This window comes from Oncorhynchus keta, unplaced genomic scaffold (genome assembly GCF_023373465.1).
Source record: "Oncorhynchus keta strain PuntledgeMale-10-30-2019 unplaced genomic scaffold, Oket_V2 Un_contig_23053_pilon_pilon, whole genome shotgun sequence".
Taxonomy (NCBI): Eukaryota; Metazoa; Chordata; class Actinopteri; order Salmoniformes; family Salmonidae; genus Oncorhynchus; species Oncorhynchus keta.
Window position 1 is genome coordinate 258884 of NW_026283182.1, and position 16470 is coordinate 275353.

The 16470-nt window shown below is 44.8% G+C and overlaps 1 protein-coding gene and 2 long non-coding RNA genes across 6 annotated transcripts in view; 1 reads left to right on the top strand and 2 right to left on the bottom strand.

The window, feature by feature from the left end:
* LOC127921676 (alpha/beta hydrolase domain-containing protein 17C) overlaps window positions 1-980 on the bottom strand; it is a 35208-nt gene extending 34228 nt beyond the window's left edge. Inside the window, exon 1 of the mRNA XM_052505266.1 lies at window positions 80-980. Within this exon, the coding sequence (XP_052361226.1) occupies window positions 80-564 (485 nt within the window). The 5' untranslated portion in view covers window positions 565-980. The remainder of the gene's footprint in view (window positions 1-79) is intronic.
* Window positions 981-4616: 3636 nt separating this feature from the next.
* Window positions 4617-12008, bottom strand: LOC127921672 (uncharacterized). Of its 2 annotated transcripts, XR_008109247.1 has the most exons (5): window positions 11792-12008; window positions 10639-10788; window positions 9925-10124; window positions 5842-5891; window positions 4617-4889 (listed from the first exon to the last, which is right to left on the bottom strand). It is a non-coding gene; the product is annotated as an uncharacterized LOC127921672 (long non-coding RNA). The 2 variants fall into 2 exon arrangements; XR_008109246.1 differs by lacking the exons at window positions 4617-4889; window positions 5842-5891 and having other exon boundaries at window positions 9752-10074.
* A 2803-nt stretch (window positions 12009-14811) lies between these two features.
* On the top strand, window positions 14812-15909 carry LOC127921673 (uncharacterized). Of its 3 annotated transcripts, XR_008109250.1 has the most exons (4): window positions 14812-14907; window positions 15229-15285; window positions 15354-15467; window positions 15666-15909. It is a non-coding gene; the product is annotated as an uncharacterized LOC127921673 (long non-coding RNA). The 3 variants fall into 3 exon arrangements; XR_008109248.1 differs by lacking the exon at window positions 15229-15285 and having other exon boundaries at window positions 14818-14907; XR_008109249.1 differs by lacking the exon at window positions 14812-14907 and having other exon boundaries at window positions 15196-15285.
* The last annotated feature ends 561 nt before the right edge of the window (window positions 15910-16470 follow it).

Consider the following 16470-nt stretch of genomic DNA (forward strand, 5'->3'; position numbering starts at 1 on the left):
AATACAATAAACCCAACTAGCTATGTAGCTTGCATGTTAGCTTGTTGACACTGGCTGTATAGGCTAGTGCTATACTCACTTGTTCCTTAGCACCTGCCAGGCAGCCTCGATGTCCGCATACAGGTTCTTTTCTGACGGTTTCCCGCTGCTGACACCGTAGCCCGAATAATCATACGAGAAGACGTTGCAGTTTATCCTCGAACCGAGGCCGATGTAAAAACTGCACATTTGGCCTAAGTCCACTGCGTTACCGTGGGAAAAGAGCAACGTGTACCGGCTGTTGGGTGCGCATCGTACAAACATGCAACCCAGTCGGTTTCCCCGACTGGTTCTGGTGTTGAACACCTCGACAGCGTCCAGTTCGCGTTGGGAGTACTGCCAGTCTGCTCGCTCGGTTAGATGCAGGCTACTCGTCCCGTTAGCATCGGTGTGTACGGAGTACGTGGGTTCGGGAGGGAGAAAGGCTAGTTTGGATGCGATGCGACTGGGACAGGGCGGGCAACAGAATAGCCAGCATAGTTCGCCGAGGGAAAAACCATTCATCCTTGGGCCTTGTTCGGGCATTGAGGCTCGATAGACGCTTTTTCTTTGTAACACCAGCAAATGTATCCAGCTATGTTTTTTTTTATCTATCTGGTAACAAAATAACAATAAAATATTTCGTAAGGAGCCAAACTAGCTAGCCACCTAGTACTAGCTAGGCTAGTAGCTGGCTAACTGGTTTCTCCTTTGTATAGCTTGGTAGCTAACGTGATTTACAAAACTCAGAAAGTCGTTAACATGGTTAACGATTTTTTTTGTGTCTACAGAAGCGATATAACTTGCTTGTTATCATACAATTTCAAAACGTTGGTCGAATAATTAAGCTTATGTCAAACGTAAACGTCGAGTTAGCAGGCTAATACAATGTATGCAGCCATATCTTTCAGCAGTAACGACAAATATAAGATTTCCGGTCGAACCGGATATCCTTTCGCACTTTTTCATCAAAATCATGTTGATGACAGAACCGTAGTAGCAATAATATGCATATTATATAGTCACTTACTTGATAGTAGGCTATTATTGAAATATGAGTGTTTTCTCTAATGCATATGCAATCATGCAACAGCTTTGTTCATGCTAGCTACATCAATAGTTTGCCTGAAACCACAGTTTGAATGGAAATAGTGTTGCTTTTCCTGTAATTGCATATGAATAAATGCACATTCGTTGTCGATCCATTGGGTTGGAAACAAACATGCAAATTGCTGTGAAAAGAAAACGGATAGTTTATGGACCAAAAATGTAAAGAAGGTTTAGAATATTCATTGAGAAAATGGAATGCATGTGAGAATGATAGGTGGCGGTATATGCATCCTGTCAGTTTGGTTGTGATCACCCACCCCCAAATGTTGCTTAATGCTCAGCATTAAAGGCTAGCAAATGTCTGACATACAGATTCGAGGTCGGAAAGGGCAGCGAGTAGTGTGGAAGAAATTGAGAAAAAGTTGGTGAAGCAACAATATGGGTGTCAGTTCTGATGTTATGGAGCAGGAAGATAATGGTCAATGACCAGAATGGTCAGTAGTGGAAAGACATATGTTATCTTCCCCAGTTTCTGTGTTTTTAATGTTTTGTTTTGTATGTGTTTGTGTGTGTGTGTATTTCAGGAAGGATTCCTGGATTTTAAGCAGCTGATTGGTTGGCCCAATCGGTGATTGGAGCTCTGAACCCTCCCTCTCTCGTCAGGGGAAACAGCTGTTTTCAATTACCAACTCCTTCTCCAGCTGGATAAAAGCCAGTGTTCCTTTATCAAAAGAAGGGAGCTTCTTTTTGATGTTCTGTGTTGGTTGTTTCCCAGTGACAGTTTTGTTGAAGGTATTTTGTGGCTGCTACTGCTGAGGTAGGGCTTAGTGTTTTTTAAAATCCCTATAGGACTCAGTGTTTTTGATTATTGGAATGTTTCACTTTATGTTAGTAATTATTCTGTGTTTGTTCCCAGGGGGGAAGAAGGGACCTTGGGAGTGTTTAGGCAAGAGGCCTGCAGGCATACATAACCTGTAGTATTTACTGTCTATGCACACCAGGTAAGACCTGGGCAGACCACCCCCTGTATTTTGGTTAGCGTGCCAGGAGGTGCTAAAAGGTTAGGTAGGAAAGGGGACTCTTAACATTGCTTTGGTTCTGTCCAGCCCCTTTTCCCCCACATTACTGTGTTAAGGAAATAAATTCCCTGTAAATGGTAATATTCTCTGCCATCCTTACCTGCACCTACAATCACATACATCTTTCACTCCCTGGGGAGTTGAGTTGTAGCAGGGTGTTGTGTTCCACCCCCTCCGAGAGGTGTACGTAACAACATAGGAAGAGATCGTACTACAGAAAGCATTGGAGCATCTAGTAAAGAAAGCATAAAGAGGACCAAAGTAGAAAGCAAGAGTGGTGATGGTGTTAAGACAGGGCCTTACACCCTATCCAACTAATGCCATAGAGAAAGAGGTAGGTCAAGTTAAATTAGCTTGGTTGATTGGAAATGGTAGATTGCTTGTATTGTGATAGCCAGGCTCAGCAAGAGAAGATTCAGAAAATGGAAAGATTAAAAGACCTGTCCCTGGCGCTTATGCTAGGTTGAGGGGAGTCATCACCGGGGTCTCAATATCTTACCAATTGGCCTGGACCCCTTATTGTCAACACGGCGCCTCGCTGATCCATCGTGACTGGTCTGCTGACGTAAATGTCCGATTGGGGTGGCAGGGTAGCCTAGTGGTTAGAGCATTGGACGAGTAACCGGAAGGCTGCAAGTTCAAATCCGCGAGCTGACAAGGTACAAAGCTGTCGTTCTGCCCTTGAACAGGCTGTTTAACCCACTGTTCCTAGGCCGTCATTGACAATAAGAATTTGTTCTTAACTGACTAGGCTACGCTGCCGCCCCAAATACACCTCTGTTGTCTTCAACCAGGATCTCAAAGATCATTGCCTGCGTCCGTAATGGGTCCGCAGTCAAACGACCACCCCTCATCACTGTCAAATGCTCCCTAAAACACCAGCACAAAAACATCCTGTGGCGTATTGCATTAGCATCAAATAGCCCCCGCGATATGCAGCTTTTCAGGGAAGACAGGAACCAATATACAGTCAGGAAAGCAAAGGCTAGCTTTTTCAAACAAATGTGCATCCTGTAACACAAACTCAAAGTTCTGGGACACTGTAAAGTCCATGGAGAATAAGAGCACCTCCTCCCAGCTGCCCACTGCACTGAGGCTAGGAAACACGATCACCACCGATAAATCCACGATAATTGAGAATTTCAATATGCATTTTTCTACGGCTGGCCATGCTTTTCACCTGGCCACCCCTACCCTGGCCAACAGCTCTGCACCCCCTGCAGCAACTTGCCCAAGCCGCCCCCTGGACTCTCTCTTTCTAAATTATCCACCACAATTGTTGCTACCCTTATTACTAGCCTGTTCAACCTCGCTCTGAAATCCCTAAAGATTGGAAAGCTGCCGCGGTCATCCCCTCTTCAACGGGGGAGACACTCTAGACCCAAACTGTTACAGACCTATATCCATCCTGCCCTGTCTTTCTAAAGTCTTTGAAAGCCAAGTTAAAAAACAGATAACCAACCGTTTTGAATCCTACCGTTCCTTCTCCGCTATGCAGTCTGGTTTCAGAGCTGGTCATGGGTGCAACTCAGCCACGCTCAAGGACCTAAACGATATCATAACCTCCAATAAAAGACAGTACTGTGCAGCCGTCTTCATCGACCTGACCAAGGCTTTCGACTCTGTCAATCACCACATTCTTATCGGCAGACTCAACAGCCTTGGTTTCTCAAATGACTACCTTGTCTGGTTCACCAACTACTTCTCTGATAGAGTTCATTGTGTCAAATTGGAGGATCTCTGACAGTCTCTATGGGGTGCCACAGGGTTCAGTTCTCGGGCCGACTATTTTCTCTGTATAGATCAATGATGTCGCACTTGCGGCTGTTTACATGGATGTACCTGTAGTAGGTGTACCTACTGTCAGACTGATGGAGTTTACATGGATGTATCTGTAGTAGGTGGACCTACTGTCAGGCTGATGGAGTTTACATGGATTTACCTGTAGTAAGTGGACCTACTGTCAGACTGATGGAGTTTACATGGATGTACCTGTAGTAAGTGGACCTACTGTCAGGCTGATGGAGTTTACATGGATGTACCTGTAGTAGGTGGACCTACTGTCAGGCTGATGGAGTTTACATGGATGTACCTATAGTAAGTGGACCTACTGTCAGGCTGATGGAGTTTACATGGATGTACCTGTAGTAAGTGGACCTACTGTCAGACTGATGGAGTTTACATGGATGTACCTGTAGTAAGTGGACCTACTGTCAGGCTGATGGAGTTTACATGGATGTACCTGTAGTAAGTGGACCTACTGTCAGGCTGATGGAGTTTACATAGATGTACCTGTAGTAAGTGGACCTACTGTCAGGCTGATGGAGTTTACATGGATGTACCTGTAGTAAGTGGACCTACTGTCAGACTGATGGAGTTTACATGGATGTACCTGTAGTAAGTGGACCTACTGTCAGGCTGATGGAGTTTACATGGATGTACCTGTAGTAAGTGGACCTACTGTCAGACTGATGGAGTTTACATGGATGTACCTGTAGTAAGTGGACCTACTGTCAGGCTGATGGAGTTTACATGGATGTACCTGTAGTAAGTGGACCTACTGTCAGACTGATGGAGTTTACATGGATGTACCTGTAGTAAGTGGACCTACTGTCAGACTGATGGAGTTTACATGGATGTACCTGTAGTAAGTGGACCTACTGTCAGACTGATGGAGTTTACATGGATGTACCTGTAGTAAGTGGACCTACTGTCAGACTGATGGAGTTTACATAGATGTACCTGTAGTAAGTGGACCTACTGTCAGGCTGATGGAGTTTACATGGATGTACCTGTAGTAAGTGGACCTACTGTCAGACTGATGGAGTTTACATGGATGTACCTGTAGTAAGTGGACCTACTGTCAGACTGATGGAGTTTACATGGATGTACCTGTAGTAAGTGGACCTACTGTCAGACTGATGGAGTTTACATGGATGTACCTGTAGTAAGTGGACCTACTGTCAGGCTGATGGAGTTTACATGGATGTACCTGTAGTAAGTGGACCTACTGTCAGACTGATGGAGTTTACATAAGTGGATGTACCTGTAGTAAGTGGACCTACTGTCAGGCTGATGGAGTTTACATGGATGTACCTGTAGTAAGTGGACCTACTGTCCTGATGGAGTTTACATAGATGTACCTGTAGTAAGTGGACCTACTGTCAGACTGATGGAGTTTACATAGATGTACCTGTAGTAAGTGGACCTACTGTCAGGCTGATGGAGTTTACATGGATGTACCTGTAGTAAGTGGACCTACTGTCAGGCTGATGGAGTTTACATGGATGTACCTGTAGTAAGTGGACCTACTGTCAGGCTGATGGAGTTTACATGGATGTACCTGTAGTAAGTGGACCTACTGTCAGGCTGATGGAGTTTACATAGATGTACCTGTAGTAAGTGGACCTACTGTCAGGCTGATGGAGTTTGGATAGATGTACCTGTCAGTAAGTGGACCTACTGTCAGGCTGATGGAGTTTACATGGATGTACCTGTAGTAAGTGGACCTACTGTCAGACTGATGGAGTTTACATGGATGTACCTGTAGTAAGTGGACCTACTGTCAGGCTGATGGAGTTTACATAGATGTACCTGTAGTAAGTGGACCTACTGTCAGACTGATGGAGTTTACATGGATGTACCTGTAGTAAGTGGACCTACTGTCAGGCTGATGGAGTTTACATGGATGTACCTGTAGTAAGTGGACCTACTGTCAGACTGATGGAGTTTACATAGATGTACCTGTAGTAAGTGGACCTACTGTCAGACTGATGGAGTTTACATGGATGTACCTGTAGTAAGTGGACCTACTGTCAGACTGATGGAGTTTACATGGATGTACCTGTAGTAAGTGGACCTACTGTCAGGCTGATGGAGTTTACATGGATGTACCTGTAGTAAGTGGACCTACTGTCAGACTGATGGAGTTTACATGGATGTACCTGTAGTAAGTGGACCTACTGTCAGACTGATGGAGTTTACATGGATGTACCTGTAGTAAGTGGACCTACTGTCAGGCTGATGGAGTTTACATAGATGTACCTGTAGTAAGTGGACCTACTGTCAGGCTGATGGAGTTTACATAGATGTACCTGTAGTAAGTGGACCTACTGTCAGGCTGATGGAGTTTACATAGATGTACCTGTAGTGGTACTGTCAGGCTGATGGACCTACTGTCAGACTGTCAGACTGATGGAGTTTACATGGATGTACCTGGTAGTAACTGTGGACCTACTGTCAGACTGATGGAGTTTACATGGATGTACCTGTAGTAAGTGGACCTACTGTCAGGCTGATGGAGTTTACATAGATGTACCTGTAGTAAGTGGACCTACTGTCAGGCTGATGGAGTTTACATGGATGTACCTGTAGTAAGTGGACCTACTGTCAGACTGATGGAGTTTACATGGATGTACCATGGACCTACTGTCAGGCTGATGGAGTTTACATAGATGTACCTGTAGTAAGTGGACCTACTGTCAGGCTGATGGAGTTTACATCAGATGTATAGTCAACTGTGGGACTACCTAGTCAGGCTGATGGAGTTTACATAGATGTACCTGTAGTAAGTGGACCTACTGTCAGGCTGATGGAGTTTACATAGATGTACCTGTAGTAAGTGGACCTACTGTCAGGCTGATGGAGTTTACATGGATGTACCTGTAGTAAGTGGACCTACTGTCAGGCTGATGGAGTTTACATGGATGTACCTGTAGTAAGTGGACCTACTGTCAGGCTGATGGAGTTTACATAGATGTACCTGTAGTAAGTGGACCTACTGTCAGACTGATGGAGTTTACATGGATGTACCTGTAGTAAGTGGACCTACTGTCAGGCTGATGGAGTTTACATGGATGTACCTGTAGTAAGTGGACCTACTGTCAGGCTGATGGAGTTTATGGATGGATGTACCTGTAGTAAGTGGACCTACTGTCAGGCTGATGGAGTTTACATGGATGTACCTGTAGTAAGTGGACCTACTGTCAGGCTGATGGAGTTTACATGGATGTACCTGTAGTAAGTGGACCTACTGTCAGGCTGATGGAGTTTACATGGATGTACCTGTAGTAAGTGGACCTACTGTCAGGCTGATGGAGTTTACATGGATGTACCTGTAGTAAGTGGACCTACTGTCAGGCTGATGGAGTTTACATGGATGTACCTGTAGTAAGTGGACCTACTGTCAGGCTGATGGAGTTTACATGGATGTACCTGTAGTAAGTGGACCTACTGTCAGGCTGATGGAGTTTACATAGATGTACCTGTAGTAAGTGGACCTACTGTCAGGCTGATGGAGTTTACATAGATGTACCTGTAGTAAGTGGACCTACTGTCAGGCTGATGGAGTTTACATGGATGTACCTGTAGTAAGTGGACCTACTGTCAGGCTGGAGTTTACATAGATGTACCTGTAGTAAGTGGACCTACTGTCAGACTGATGGAGTTTACATGGATGTACCTGTAGTAAGTGGACCTACTGTCAGACTGATGGAGTTTACATGGATGTACCTGTAGTAAGTGGACCTACTGTCAGACTGATGGAGTTTACATGGATGTACCTGTAGTAAGTGGACCTACTGTCAGACTGATGGAGTTTACATGGATGTACCTGTAGTAAGTGGACCTACTGTCAGACTGATGTAGTAAGTGGTTTCACTGATGGAGGATGTACCTGTAGTAAGTGGACCTACTGTCAGGCTGATGGAGTTTACATGGATGTACCTGTAGTAAGTGGACCTACTGTCAGACTGATGGAGTTTACATGGATGTACCTGTAGTAAGTGGACCTACTGTCAGGCTGATGGAGTTTACATGGATGTACCTGTAGTAAGTGGACCTACTGTCAGACTGATGGAGATGTACCTTACATGGATGTACCTGTAGTAAGTGGACCTACTGTCAGACTGATGGAGTTTACATGGATGTACCTGTAGTAAGTGGACCTACTGTCAGACTGATGGAGTTTACATGGATGTACCTGTAGTAAGTGGACCTACTGTCAGGCTGATGGAGTTTACATGGATGTACCTGTAGTAAGTGGACCTACTGTCAGACTGATGGAGTTTACATGGATGTACCTGTAGTAAGTGGACCTACTGTCAGGCTGATGGAGTTTACATAGATGTACCTGTAGTAAGTGGACCTACTGTCAGACTGATGGAGTTTACATGGATGTACCTGTAGTAAGTGGACCTACTGTCAGGCTGATGGAGTTTACATAGATGTACCTGTAGTAAGTGGACCTACTGTCAGGCTGATGGAGTTTACATGGATGTACCTGTAGTAAGTGGACCTACTGTCAGACTGATGGAGTTTACATGGATGTACCTGTAGTAAGTGGACCTACTGTCAGGCTGATGGAGTTTACATAGATGTACCTGTAGTAAGTGGACCTACTGTCAGGCTGATGGAGTTTACATAGATGTACCTGTAGTAAGTGGACCTACTGTCAGGCTGATGGAGTTTACATAGATGTACCTGTAGTAAGTGGACCTACTGTCAGACTGATGGAGTTTACATGGATGTACCTGTAGTAAGTGGACCTACTGTCAGGCTGATGGAGTTTACATAGATGTACCTGTAGTAAGTGGACCTACTGTCAGACTGATGGAGTTTACATAGATGTACCTGTAGTAAGTGGACCTACTGTCTGATGGGTTTACATAGATGTACCTGTAGTAAGTGGACCTACTGTCAGACTGATGGAGTTTACATAGATGTACCTGTAGTAAGTGGACCTACTGTCAGGCTGATGGAGTTTACATGGATGTACCTGTAGTAAGTGGACCTACTGTCAGACTGATGGAGTTTACATGGATGTACCTGTAGTAAGTGGACCTACTGTCAGGCTGATGGAGTTTACATAGATGTACCTGTAGTAAGTGGACCTACTGTCAGGCTGATGGAGTTTACATGGATGTACCTGTAGTAAGTGGACCTACTGTCAGGCTGATGGAGTTTAGGCTGATGGATGTACCTGTAGTAAGTGGACCTACTGTCAGGCTGATGGAGTTTACATGGATGTACCTGTAGTAAGTGGACCTACTGTCAGGCTGATGGAGTTTACATGGATGTACCTGTAGTAAGTGGACCTACTGTCAGGCTGATGGAGTTTACATAGATGTACCTGTAGTAAGTGGACCTACTGTCAGACTGATGGAGTTTACATGGATGTACCTGTAGTAAGTGGACCTACTGTCAGGCTGATGGAGTTTACATGGATGTACCTGTAGTAAGTGGACCTACTGTCAGGCTGATGGAGTTTACATGGATGTACCTGTAGTAAGTGGACCTACTGATGGAGTTTACATGGATGTACCTGTAGTAAGTGGACCTACTGTCAGGCTGATGGAGTTTTGGATGGATGTGGACCTACTGTCAGGCTGATGGAGTTTACATGGATGTACCTGTAGTAAGTGGACCTACTGTCAGGCTGATGGAGTTTACATGGATGTGGACCTGTCAGTAGATGTACCTGTAGTAAGTGGACCTACTGTCAGGCTGATGGAGTTTACATGGATGTACCTGTAGTAAGTGGACCTACTGTCAGGCTGATGGAGTTTACATAGATGTACCTGTAGTAAGTGGACCTACTGTCAGGCTGATGGAGTTTACATGGATGTACCTGTAGTAAGTGGACCTACTGTCAGGCTGATGGAGTTTACATGGATGTACCTGTAGTAAGTGGACCTACTGTCAGACTGATGGAGTTTACATGGATGTACCTGTAGTAAGTGGACCTACTGTCAGACTGATGGAGTTTACATGGATGTACCTGTAGTAAGTGGACCTACTGTCAGACTGATGGAGTTTACATAGATGTACCTGTAGTAAGTGGACCTACTGTCAGACTGATGGAGTTTACATAGATGTACCTGTAGTAAGTGGACCTACTGTCAGACTGATGGAGTTTACATAGATGTACCTGTAGTAAGTGGACCTACTGTCAGGCTGATGGAGTTTACATAGATGTACCTGTAGTAAGTGGACCTACTGTCAGACTGATGGAGTTTACATAGATGGATGACCTACCTGATGGAGTTTACATAGATGTAGTAAGTGGACCTACTGTCAGACTGATGGAGTTTACATGGATGTACCTGTAGTAAGTGGACCTACTGTCAGACTGATGGAGTTTACATGGATGTACCTGTAGTAAGTGGACCTACTGTCAGACTGATGGAGTTTACATGGATGTACCTGTAGTAAGTGGACCTACTGTCAGGCTGATGGAGTTTACATAGATGTACCTGTAGTAAGTGGACCTACTGTCAGGCTGATGGAGTTTACATAGATGTACCTGTAGTAAGTGGACCTACTGTCAGACTGATGGAGTTTACTGATGGATGTACCTGTAGTAAGTGGACCTACTGTCAGACTGATGGAGTTTACATAGATGTACCTGTAGTAAGTGGACCTACTGTCAGGCTGGAGTTTACATGGATGTACCTGTAGTAAGTGGAGGCTGATGGAGTTTACATAGATGTACCTGTAGTAAGTGGACCTACTGTCAGACTGATGGAGTTTACATAGATGTACCTGTAGTAAGTGGACCTACTGTCAGGCTGATGGAGTTTACATAGATGTACCTGTAGTAAGTGGACCTACTGTCAGGCTGATGGAGTTTACATGGATGTACCTGTAGTAAGTGGACCTACTGTCAGGCTGATGGAGTTTACATGGATGTACCTGTAGTAAGTGGACCTACTGTCAGACTGATGGAGTTTACATAGATGTACCTGTAGTAAGTGGACCTACTGTCAGGCTGATGGAGTTTACATAGATGTACCTGTAGTAAGTGGACCTACTGTCAGACTGATGGAGTTACATGGATGTACCTGTAGTGTGGACCTACTGTCAGGCTGATGGAGATTACATGGATGTAGTTTCACTGATGGAGTTTACATAGATGTACCTGTAGTAAGTGGACCTACTGTCAGGCTGATGGAGTTTACATAGATGTACCTGTAGTAAGTGGACCTACTGTCAGGCTGATGGAGTTTACATAGATGTACCTGTAGTAAGTGGACCTACTGTCAGGCTGATGGAGTTTACATGGATGTACCTGTAGTAAGTGGACCTACTGTCAGGCTGATGGAGTTTACATGGATGTACCTGTAGTAAGTGGACCTACTGTCAGACTGATGGAGTTTACCTGTAGTAATGGACCTACTGATGTACCATGGATGTACCTGTAGTAAGTGGACCTACTGTCAGGCTGATGGAGTTTACATGGATGTACCTGTAGTAAGTGGACCTACTGTCAGACTGATGGAGTTTACATGGATGTACCTGTAGTAAGTGGACCTACTGTCAGGCTGATGGAGTTTACATAGATGTACCTGTAGTAAGTGGACCTACTGTCAGGCTGATGGAGTTTACATGGATGTACCTGTAGTAAGTGGACCTACTGTCAGACTGATGGAGTTTACATGGATGTACCTGTAGTAAGTGGACCTACTGTCAGACTGATGGAGTTTACATGGATGTACCTGTAGTAAGTGGACCTACTGTCAGACTGATGGAGTTTACATGGATGTACCTGTAGTAAGTGGACCTACTGTCAGACTGATGGAGTTTACATGGATGTACCTGTAGTAAGTGGACCTACTGTCAGACTGATGGAGTTTACATGGATGTACCTGTAGTAAGTGGACCTACTGTCAGACTGATGGAGTTTACATAGATGTACCTGTAGTAAGTGGACCTACTGTCAGACTGATGGAGTTTACATAGATGTACCTGTAGTAAGTGGACCTACTGTCAGACTGATGGAGTTTACATGGATGTACCTGTAGTAAGTGGACCTACTGTCAGACTGATGGAGTTTACATGGATGTACCTGTAGTAAGTGGACCTACTGTCAGACTGATGGAGTTTACATGGATGTACCTGTAGTAAGTGGACCTACTGTCAGACTGATGGAGTGGACCTACTGTCACTGATGGAGGATGTACCTGTAGTAAGTGGACCTACTGTCAGATGTACCTGATGGTCAGGCTGATTTACATGGATGTACCTGTAGTAAGTGGACCTACTGTCAGGCTGATGGAGTTTACATGGATGTACCTGTAGTAAGTGGACCTACTGTCAGACTGATGGAGTTTACATGGATGTACCTGTAGTAAGTGGACCTACTGTCAGAGCTGATGGAGTTTACATGGGATGTACCTGTAGTAAGTGGACCTACTGTCAGAGTGTGGACCTGATGGAGTTTACTGTCACTGATGGAGTTTACATGGATGTACCTGTAGTAAGTGGACCTACTGTCAGGCTGATGGAGTTTACATGGATGTACCTGTAGTAAGTGGACCTACTGTCAGGCTGATGGAGTTTACATAGATGTACCTGTAGTAAGTGGACCTACTGTCAGGCTGATGGAGTTTACATAGATGTACCTGTAGTAAGTGGACCTACTGTCAGGCTGATGGAGTTTACATAGATGTACCTGTAGTAAGTGGACCTACTGTCAGGCTGATGGAGTTTACATGGATGTACCTGTAGTAAGTGGACCTACTGTCAGGCTGATGGAGTTTACATGGATGTACCTGTAGTAAGTGGACCTACTGTCAGGCTGATGGAGTTTACATGGATGTACCTGTAGTAAGTGGACCTACTGTCAGGCTGATGGAGTTTACATGGATGTACCTGTAGTAAGTGGACCTACTGTCAGGCTGATGGAGTTTACATGGATGTACCTGTAGTAAGTGGACCTACTGTAGGGGCTGGTGCTTCAGGTGGTCCTGGCATGGTTTCAAGGCCTGTTCAGAAATCTTTTGCTCATGAATGTGCGGTGTCAAAGGATGCTTTTATTGGTAAGGTTATCAATACGACTTGGGTTGTGGAAAGCAAAAATGCCAGGTTGAATGCTATTGTGGAGATGAGAAAATAGATATTGGGGGTAACATGTTACTGTTTAAATGGTTGTTGATATGCTGAACAAGGGTAGAGTGTTTCAGCATGACATAGATCAAGTTTAATGGGGTTGGGGATGGTGTGGTAGAAATGAAGGATTTATTTGGTTTAGAATTTTATGTTCATGGTGGTACAGATTTGGGCAGCTCATGATTGATCGGTGGACTCTGTGGCTTGGAGTCTAAGGTAGAAATGGTCATTAGGTTGCTGTGGTGATGGCAATCTGGAGATCTGTGGAAGAATCTAAGAGATAATAGCTAGAAGGTGGAGATGGGATGCACAACTTGATAAGGCTAGTAACTTGACATGCACTACAGAGCAAAGAGGAGGAATGTTAGTTTGGTCAGCTTTAGGTAGGGAGGCAGTGGTGATTAAGGTGAGTGCAGACAGGTGTGGAGGCTGATTAGCAATTATCTGCAGCTGATGCTTATTGAGGAGCTGCAGTCAAGACAACTACTTAAAATGTTGCAAACAGGCGAGGAGGCTGATTGGCAGTTAGTAGCAGCTGCTGCTTGTTGAGTTGCTGGGAATTTGTGTATAAGGTAACTAATTAAAGTGTTGCATTCAAGTCTTGTCCTCTCACCTGAATTGGAGTTCATTCTTAACACAAGTATTCCTGGTAAGTGGAAATGTGAATTAGCGTGAAAGCGTATTTGAATACCATAGAGCACAGGTGTCAAACTCATTCCACGGAGGGCCGAGTGGTTGCGGGTTTTCGCTCCTCCCTTGTACTTGATTGATGAATTAAGTAAGGAACTCCCCACACCTGGTTGTCTAAGGCTTCATTGAAAGGGAAAAACCTAACTCCTGCTGACACCATGCCCTGCATGGAAAGAGTTTGACACCCCTGCCATAGAGGTTGCAACTTGCATCCTTTTTTTGTGTGTGTGTGTGTGTGTTGTAGGGAGTGGTGTTTCTGCAGTATCATAGAATCCCTCCCCCAACGTTACACAAACACACAGTTGTACTCTCTCAAACACGTACTTGGACACACTGCCACAATCAGTAATAACCATATGGAGTCGAGACTGGGCTGGATTTATCATAGCTAGAAGGATGAAGCACATGGCCAGATAGACTAATGTGCTTAAAGCTAACAGGGTGCAGAGAGACGTGGCCTGGGACTTGTCAGAAAACCACTCGGCTGCCTGGGAAATTAAGTGGGGTATAAAGTGTCGATTGCTCCAACCCATCTGTTTAATATTCGGACGAGATAAGCATAATTTTTCTTAGCATAACTTCCATCCCCATGTAGCTGTAAAGTGGAGGCATGTGCCCATCAGAGGTGGCACCTTAATTGGTTTCCATGTGTTTGATGCCATAATGAGCCGTCCTCCCCTCAGCAGCCTCCACTGATGCCTATTTGCACCATACAAATAACATGTTAGTGTGCTCTGTAGTCTAGGCATCTACCAGTCACTCAGGCACGCACATGTTAAAAGGGAAGCATCCTAGAATGTCATGTACCTACTCTCCTTGTCATCATCTGCCCTTCATCATCCCTAGGTAGGTATGAACAACCCACACATCTCTCTTTCATCCTCTGCCCTTCATCATCCCTAGGTAGGTAGGTATGCACAACCCACACATCTCTCTTTCATCCTCTGCCCTTCATCATCCCTAGGTAGGTATGCACAACCCACACATCTCTTTCATCCTCTGCCCTTCATCATCCCTAGGTAGGTGCACAACCCATACATCTCTTTCATCCTCTGCCCTTCATCATCCCTAGGTAGGTATGCACACCCACATCTCTCTTTCATCCTCTGCCCTTCATCATCCCTAGGTAGGTATGCACAACCCACACATCTCTCTTTCATCCTCTGCCCTTCATCATCCCTAGGTAGGTATGCACAACCCACACTCTCTTTCATCCTCTGCCCTTCATCATCCCTAGGTAGGTATGCCACATCTCTTTCATCCTCTGCCCTTCATCATCCCTAGGTAGGTATGCACAACCCACACATCTTTCTTTCATCCTCTGCCCTTCATCATCCCTAGGTAGGTATGCACAACCCACAATCCTCTTTCATCCTCTGCCCTTCATCATCCCTAGGTAGGTATCTCTTTCATCCTCTGCCCTTCATCATCCCTTTATCCTCTGGTAGGTATGCACAACCTTCATCACATCTCTCTTTCATCCTCTGCCCTTCATCATCCCTAGGTAGGTATGCACAACCCACACATCTCTCTTTCATCCTCTGCCCTTCATCATCCCTAGGTAGGTATGCACAACCCACACATCATCCTCTGCCCTTCATCATCCTCTGCCCTTCATCATCCCATCAGGTAGGTATGCACAACCCACACATCTCTCTTTCATCCTCTGCCCTTCATCATCCCTAGGTAGGTATGCACAACCCACACATCTCTCTTTCATCCTCTGCCCTTCATCATCCCTAGGTAGGTATGACACAACCCATCACATCTCTCTTTCATCCTCTGCCCTTCATCATCCCTAGGTAGGTATGCACAACCCATCCTCTGCCCTTCATCATCTAGGTATTCTCATCATCCCTAGGTAGGTATGAACAACCCACACATCTCTCTTTCCTCATCCCCCCACACATCTCTTCATCCTCTGCCCTTCATCATCCCTAGGTAGGTATGCACAACCCACACATCTCTCTTTCATCCTCTGCCCTTCATCATCCCTAGGTAGGTATGAACAACCCACACATCTCTCTTTCATCCTCTGCCCTATGTTCCTCTTGTTTGTATACATTGATGCGCATTCTCAAATTAATGAAAGGAGACCGACAGGGATCATTAAAATGTAAATCAATTTATAACATTTTTGACATGTGTTTTTCTGGATTTTATTGTTGTTATTCTGTCTCACTGTTCAAATAAACCTACCATTAAAATTATAGACTGATAATTTCTTTGTCAGTGGGCAAACGTACAAAATCAGCAGGGGATCAAATACTTTTTTCCCTCACTGTAAGTTATATTCTTCAAGAATCAATGGGTACATTGCATCGCTTCAGAAGTCCAAAAATGGATGAAGCAACTGTAGATTTCATTTTCTTAGGACATTTTATGAAAATCAGCTGATCAAATGCATTAGAACAGTGTGTCTGAACTCCAGTCCTCGAGTTCCCCCAACAGTATACATTTGTACTGTAGTCCCGGACAAGCACACTCGATTCAACCTGTTAAGTAATCATTAAGCCGTCAGTGAGTTGAATGAGGAGTGTTTGTCCGGGGCTGCAATGAAAATGTGTACTGGTGGGCAGCAAGTTGGTTCAGTTTCACAAGCTGCCCTCTAGTTATGAAATTCTGCCCTTAGGACAGAACAAGGGTTTGTCTATCCCAAGACAAATAAGATACAAAGACAGCCTGCTGATCATTGCCTCTACCCAACTAGGAAGGTCATGGCATGGCTTCCCCTCCATATGATTTA